Here is a 7,519-nt window from a genome sequence, read left to right on the forward strand (position 1 = left end):
TCTGGACACCGAGCTGCCCAAGCAGCCTCGCCGTTCGCCCACCACGAAGAGGGCCCCGAGGATACAGAGCGTGGTTGTGGCCTTTAGATTGCATGTTTTATCTTTCTGAGACGGCTACATTGAGAAGAACTAGGTAGGAGGAAAACTATCGGAAAAGGGGTAGTAGGAAAAAGTGGCCGCGCACCCTTTCCTAACGGGTGACCGCTAGCTAGCCTTGCCCGAAGAACCACCATTTTTTTTTGAGAAACGCCCGAAGAACCACCTTTTTTTTGAGACAATCTCGCGAAACTTTATTAACCCGTCACAATGTTTACAGGGACGAAATCAAGATCTCACATCTGGCCTAACCACACGTCTCGGCCAACCGCGAGGGAGAGAGAATGTTTCGCTAGATTGTGAGCTTCGTAGTTTGAGCTCCTAAATTCATGTCCTATGTTGCAAGTAATAAAACTAGAAGAGTATTCCGAAATCTCCCGAAGATCAGCTCCATAAGTAGCTAGCTTGCCGTGATGCAGCTCGTCGACAACCACCTTGCAGCCCGATGCAACCTGTATATCTCTCGCATTTAAATCGTCCGCCAACGAGAGAGCTTCCCTTATAGCTAGGGCTTCCAGCGTTTGAGGCTCTGTAATATGCTTAAACACAATGGCCAAAGCCCCCCAAAAGTTGCCCTGTTGATCTCTGCAGATCGCTCCCACAAAACCATGCTTCCTCCTCACGGCCACTGCTCCATCAACATTGATCTTGACACAACCTTGGATTGGCGGCACCCATGTTGCACTCCGCCTGACTCTTGTTGGTGCTGCGTTCGTCTCCCTTTTGTTAACTATCTCCAACTCTGAAAGATACTTACTAATGAAAGCCGCCGTAGCATGTGGAGATTGAAATATATCCTCATGAATTGCCTTTCTTCTTGCAGTCCAAATTGCCCACATGGTTACCACAACACGGGTGAAATCATGAGTATCTAGCATTTCATATATAGCAAATAACCAATCCTTTGCGTCTTCCTCTTGGTGTGTGATGATTTGCTCGACCAACTCCTCTGGTGCGAGAGCCCATACGCTTCTTGAGAGAGCGCAAGAGAGGAGTGCATGTCTCCATGTATCCCTAGCTCCACACAAGCAGCAAGTGTCTGTCTCGGCCATATGGCGATGATGGAGCACTTCTCCGCTGGGCATAGAATGTCTGGCAAGTCTCCATTTTAACATACGGAGTTTCGAAGGTACCTGGATATGCCATATGGTACTCCAAAACCTGCTGTTCTGCCCCGTAGATGAGTCGTCGCCCGAAGAACCACCTGTGCATAAACGGAAAAGAGAAAAGAGAAAAGAAAGAGTCAAGGCAGAGCGCGCGCCAAAGAACTGAAGAAAGCGGCCTACCTGGCCCGCGATCGCGGGCCGCGAGCGGAATGCCTGCCCACGGGCCGACGACGGCCCATAAATAGCGCCGCCGATCCCACCCCATTCACTCGAGCGCCGAGAGCTCCCTCCCTCCCTCCCTCCCTCCTCTCGAACTCTCCAGTCCCCCTGCGCCCTCCCCGCCGCCGCCGCCATGGCGATCACCTCCCAGGTTCCCGACATCATGGGCGAGCGCCAGTCCGGCCAGGACGTCCGCACCCAGAACGGTAACGCCCCCCCCCCCCTCCCCCTCCCCCTCCCGCTTTTCGCGCAGCGGGATCGCGTGGTGCGCCGCGAGATCTAGGTCTAATTCGCCGCTCAATCTCCTCTGGCCGCAGTGTCGGCGTGCCAGGCGGTGGCCAACATCGTCAAGTCCTCGCTCGGCCCCGTCGGGCTCGACAAGGTACGCGCTACGCCTCCCACTCTGAAAACAATTCACTGAAGAAAATGATTTGTCTGTAGTCAGGATCAGTGAAGTAGATATCTGTAGGTTCTAGATCCACAGTAGTTTCGCGAGAAACAAGCCTTGTTAGAGTCCGCTAAGATAGCGTATGCGACCTGCAGATGCTGGTGGACGATATTGGTGATGTCACGATCACGAACGACGGGGCCACCATTTTGAGGATGCTGGAGGTCGAGCATCCGGCCGCGAAGGTGATGATGCCTGGCATCGATAGCTGACCTTGTTTTGTTTCGACCGTTGCCTTGTTCTTAGATTTTGCTGTGGTTCCATTTGCCTGTAGGTTCTTGTGGAGCTGGCCGAGCTCCAGGACCGGGAGGTTGGAGATGGAACTACCTCCGTCGTCATCATTGCTGCAGAGTTGCTCAAGGTGATGGAACGGGCTTTTTCTTCTCATATGATTTTCCCTGCTATTTGTGCTCACACATGGTGTTCCTTTTCTTTTTACCAGAGAGCAAATGAACTTGTGAGGAATAAGATTCACCCGACCTCTATTATTAGTGGCTACAGGGTAAGCTTATATAATTATATGTTTGTTGCAGTATCCCTTCCATTCTGACTGAGCATTTTGAACAAAACACGTAGTGTCTTACATTACTAATACTTACTTTTTACCTTCATATTCTTACCAGCTTGCTATGCGCGAAGCTTGCAAGTATGTTGAGGAAAAGCTGTCTGTCAAGGTAAAGGAATACTCTATGCAGAACAAATTGTAGTACAACTCTGTTCCATTCCATGCCCACTCTCATGCTAACATGAATATTTGTCGACACTTTTAGGTGGATAGACTTGGAAAAGACTCCCTTATAAACTGTGCTAAAACTAGCATGTCCTCGAAACTGATTACCACGGACGGTAATTTCTTTGCAAATCTGGTAAGTTCCTATGGTCATGTGTACTTCCGGTTTCTTAATCAAGCCTTCTTTTTTATTTATCTGTGCACAGTGGAGCTCAGAAATAATGAAATCTGATGGTACAGTTGTCGTATATTTGATTTTGGTGGCATTTGTTAAACCCCAAATAATTATTTAGTCCATGCATGCATTTTCAGTTGGCCGGTCTATTATTTATTTTGACAATGCTGCCCTGTTATGGTGTTTATATCTGACAAGTTGCTCATCTTTGGAACCAAATGTTAGGTGTTCCGTTGTCTTTCCATTAGCTTTGGCTAAAACAATGTGATATTTAATTGACGTGGCAGTGGTTTCTTAGGTTGTAGAAGCAGTTCAAGCTGTGAAGACTACAAACTCCAAGGGAGAAGTGAAGTATCCAATCAAGGTAAGCAAAGTGCATTTGGTTACAATACTACATTAAATCAAAATTTTGTATTCGTAATTGCTATATGTCAAGGCATGTCAATTTTGCTATTGCAATTTTAGATTTAAGTTGCTGGTTACCTTCTCTCTGAATGTAGATATAAGTTTTACACCCTTGTGGACTCTTTAGGCGAAATTTATTCTACCAGTTTGTGCCGTTGTTTTGCTTTCTGCACCATTGGTCTTTTCCTGCTGGGTGTATTAGACATCTTGACATTCATTGTGCTAGTGTGTAGTAATCTTACATCTACCTTAATGTTGGGCTGTCTTTTACCTGATATTAATATAATCAATTCTACTGCCACTTAAAATTGTTCTCCCGTATTAATATTGTAATGCCTTCTTATGTACTGGACATGATGTTTGATTTATTTAACACATGATGTTCGAACCAGCCTCTCTGCATTGCACTTTGCAGGGGTAAGACTAGGTTCCTATAATCCCTCCCCAGACCCCACCTTGTGTGGGAGCTTCTATGCACTAGGTCTGTCCTTTTATTGTTAGGGGAATTGTTATCTGTGCCACTTACAATTTTGCTTGTAAACGGTTGTTTTTTATTCTGCAGAGCATTAATATTTTGAAAGCTCATGGTAAAAGTGCCAAGGAAAGTTACCTGCTGAATGGTTATGCGCTGAACACTGGCCGTGCAGCTCAAGGAATGCCTACCAGAGTAACCCCTGCTAGAATTGCTTGTCTTGATTTCAACCTTCAGAAGACGAAAATGCAAATGGGTGTTCAAGTCCTTGTATCCGATCCAAGGGAACTTGAGAAGATCCGTGAGAGGTATATGCATTTCTTATATTATGGGACGGAGGGAGTAGTTTGCATCTCATTATATATTTCCTTTTGTTATCTCCAGAATTAATCTTCAATGAATGTGCTCTCTTAGTTATCCTGCTTGTTTCTCATTTCCTGTGATAGGTCTTCATGTCTTTCGCTATTCACAATCAATTTATCTTCTATCTTAGGGTACCCAATATTATATACCTAACACCTTGCTTCTTTCCGCAGAGAATCTGACATAACAAAGGAGCGAATTCAGAAAGTTCTCAAGGCTGGTGCTAATGTTGTATTTACCACCAAGGGAATTGATGATATGTCATTGAAGGTACGTTATCTTACCTCAGGTAGAGTCAGATTGCTGTTCCTATCCTTGATATAGTTCTGTATACTGTTTGCCAGAACACAGACAATTTATGTATTTGGTTGAACTTGTCCACGTTAGTCCTGAATTTCACATTCTTCTTAGCTGCTGGTACTTTTGGGGTGGTGCAAATACAATCTGTTATGCTACAGTTAGCATCATATGTTTGTTAATTTAGCCTTACGGCATAATCTTTTATACTACAGTTATCATCATATAACTGCCACCTTCAGTTCCCTGTCAATAGTACGCAGTCTCAAGTTTTTGTCCTCAGAAGTGTTCGTTTCATATGATTTGATTGTTATGAATTTGAAAAGATGTACTGGGCTGTTGTGGTGTATGTGGATATCACTTCCTGTTCACTAACTAAATCTCATGTGCTGAAACATTATTTTAGTACTTTGTTGAGGCTGGAGCAATTGCAGTAAGACGTGTGCGCAAGGAGGACTTGCGCCATGTTGCCAAGGCTACAGGTGCAACAATGGTATGCCTTATTTCTTCATATTGCCGATTAGATAGTTATGATCAAGGAGTATTTTCATAATTTACAGTCTTTAATCTCATTCATGACTTGATTTTGTTGAAATATTACTAAATTTGCAATACTGGAATACATTTATTTGATGATTTCTTGTTTCGAATGTATGCTATTCCAGCGTATCAGCTTACCAATCTACTCCCTCTGTCCCAAAATGGGATGGAGGGAGTATTACAGTAGGACTTTATATTAATAAAAAAAACTTCTATCATTGATATTCCCAAGTGATAATGAAAATAATTACTTTTTCAAGCCAAAATGAACTGATTGTCAGTATCCTAAAGTAATAAGAACCTACAGGTGACTACTTTTGCTGACATGGAGGGTGAAGAAACATTTGATCCATCATTCCTTGGACATGCCAGTGAGGTTGTTGAGGAAAGGATTTCTGATGATGAAATAATTCTGGTGAAAGGCACAAAGAATACAAGTGCGGTATGTATCTTCATGCCAATGTTGAGCTAGCTATACTATGATTATGACGTAAGCATTGGTTTCAAAGCTAGAGGCATCACACTTGCATTTCTTTTATGCAGGTCTCCATTATACTTAGAGGAGCAAATGATTTCATGCTAGATGAGATTGAACGGTCTTTGCATGATGCACTGTGCATTGTGAAGAGAACTTTGGAATCCAATACGGTAAATCCTTCTTCTGCTGTTGCTTTATTAGTTGCCTTCTTGGTTCCCTGTTGTCATGATTTATGTGGTGTGTGAGATTAATCTTATTTTGTCTTTGTTTAGCATTTTTCTTGCTACTAAGTGTGATTTCGAGTTAAAAGTTTAGCTGCTGCTTCCTCGTTTCCAATTTTGATATTCAAGATTCTTTTGTATATCATGTTTGTTGCCGATCCATACTAGTGCAATTTATTTCTTTTGTAATTTTTCTTTGAGGCCTTGTTCCCAAAAGCTGCAATCCCCGTTCTTGAGAACTTTTTTCATGCTTGAAGGAGAATAGGAGCAGTTAAAAGCCATCATTTAAATGTAGCACTTTATTCTGTAGTATCTGCATCTCTTGTTCGCCATTTCACATAATATGCTAACATTAGATCTTCTTTCCTGGTCGGTGAATGTAGTTCTGTAAGCTGTTGTTTTCTTGTAGGTAGAGTGTATTTAACATGTATATTGGTCATGCAGGTAGTTGCTGGCGGTGGTGCTGTAGAAGCCGCATTATCTGTGTACCTGGAGAATCTTGCTACAACTCTTGGATCCAGGGAACAGCTGGCGATTGCTGAATTTGCAGAAGCTTTGTTGATCATACCGAAGGTTTGATCAGTTATATTTTGTACATATGATACTTGCATACTGAACCACATGATGATATACTAATGTGAGTATGGCTGTGTGATGATAGGTCCTCGCTGTTAATGCCGCAAAAGATGCAACTGACCTTGTTGCACAACTTAGGGCATATCATAATAAAGCTCAAACCAATGCTGATAAGCAGCACTTATCAAGGTACTTGTTGAACTTATTTATCTCTGTTAAAGATCTGAGTGTATTATGGCTCTGCTATGTTACATAGGCCTTGAAGGCTAGTATCACCACCCTCTTGAGGAAAATAGTTATGCACTCTCAGATGTGCGTGTTGAGCAATGATATATAGACAATACTCCCCTCGGTTTCCTGTACAGGACACTGCAAGACCCATCTCAGTGTCCACTTGGGCTTTCTTTTGTAGAGTGCCAGAATACTTATGATTTAAATTTTGAATTTAGTCACTGGGGAAGTGCGCACCTAGACACACAATTTGGTTACAGTGATGGCCACTGTTTTTATTTTACTTCAATAATTCAATATATTTGTCCATTTTCTGCTTTGTTCTGCTACTGCACATCTTCAGTTTTTTGTCTTGCGCTACTGCACATTTTCAACTTTGTTTGAATTTGCTGCAGCATGGGTCTTGACCTGACGAAAGGTGTAATCCGCAACAACCTTGAACATGGCGTGATCGAGCCAGCAATGAGCAAAGTGAAGATCATTCAGGTTGGTTGGTTAACTTATTCGCTTGTCACCCACATTGTTTATGCCGAGATCCATCGCACATCACACATAACCTTTTTTGCTCTGCAGTTTGCCACAGAAGCAGCCATTACCATTGTGAGGATCGACGACATGATCAAGCTCGACAAGGAAGAGTCTGGCCAAGAAGAGTAGCCATATGCCATTTTATGATGGGCGTTTGCTGTTTGTTACGCGATGGCTGGTTGCTATAGGCTCTTAGATTGCTGGTTGTGGTTTTCTTTTTCCAACTTATGTTAGCATACGTTCTTGTAGAATGTTGTATGGAAGATCGATGCATGAAGGTGTATTGCTGTGTGTTTCGCTGTATGTGGGGTAGCAGAACGACTTGCGAATGGAAAGAAATTTTGTCTGTAGCCTTAGGGCATTGCTGATAGTTCTTGCAAGTAACAGGTCTTGATCCTACGGTCCCCCTGAGACCATCTCCAAGGCTAATTTGACCACTCATTTGTATGCGGCCGTCTCACGAATCTGATCGCTTGTAGAGCTGGCTACGTGTAGTCTGCAAGGATTCATCACATATACTCCCTCAGTCCCTAAATTCTTGTCTTTGATTTGTCTAAATATGGATGTATTAACTCATGTTTTAGTATTAGATACATCCGTATCTAGACGAGTCTAAGACAAGAATTTTGGGATG

General features: G+C 43.0%; 1 protein-coding gene across 2 annotated transcripts; it reads left to right on the forward strand.

Moving 5' to 3' along the window:
• The first annotated feature begins 1,456 nt into the window (after positions 1-1,456).
• LOC123088235 (T-complex protein 1 subunit alpha) lies at positions 1,457-7,235 on the forward strand. Of its 2 annotated transcripts, XM_044510432.1 has the most exons (17): positions 1,457-1,627; positions 1,739-1,803; positions 1,965-2,054; positions 2,144-2,230; positions 2,312-2,371; positions 2,493-2,543; positions 2,640-2,735; positions 3,073-3,138; positions 3,742-3,959; positions 4,188-4,284; positions 4,718-4,804; positions 5,159-5,293; positions 5,395-5,499; positions 5,995-6,123; positions 6,212-6,315; positions 6,753-6,843; positions 6,931-7,235. In XM_044510432.1, exons 1-17 carry the CDS (start codon positions 1,555-1,557, stop codon positions 7,012-7,014), a joined length of 1,638 nt encoding a protein of 545 aa, XP_044366367.1. In that variant the 5' UTR covers positions 1,457-1,554; the 3' UTR covers positions 7,015-7,235. The 2 variants fall into 2 exon arrangements, with proteins under 2 accessions (XP_044366367.1, XP_044366366.1); XM_044510431.1 differs by having other exon boundaries at positions 2,144-2,371.
• The last annotated feature ends 284 nt before the right edge of the window (positions 7,236-7,519 follow it).

The sequence above is a fragment of the Triticum aestivum genome, chromosome 4A, assembly GCF_018294505.1.
Source record: "Triticum aestivum cultivar Chinese Spring chromosome 4A, IWGSC CS RefSeq v2.1, whole genome shotgun sequence".
In the NCBI taxonomy this organism is placed as follows: domain Eukaryota; kingdom Viridiplantae; phylum Streptophyta; class Magnoliopsida; order Poales; family Poaceae; genus Triticum; species Triticum aestivum.

Bases quoted from the DNA above. Each gene is read 5' to 3' on its own strand.
- LOC123088235 (XM_044510431.1), top strand. From the start codon at position 1,555: ATGGCGATCACCTCCCAGGTTCCCGACATCATGGGCGAGCGCCAGTCC. The intron at 4,805-5,158 runs GTATGCCTTATT...AAGAACCTACAG, and splicing joins AGGCTACAGGTGCAACAATG to GTGACTACTTTTGCTGACAT. The intron at 6,124-6,211 runs GTTTGATCAGTT...GTGTGATGATAG, and splicing joins CTTTGTTGATCATACCGAAG to GTCCTCGCTGTTAATGCCGC.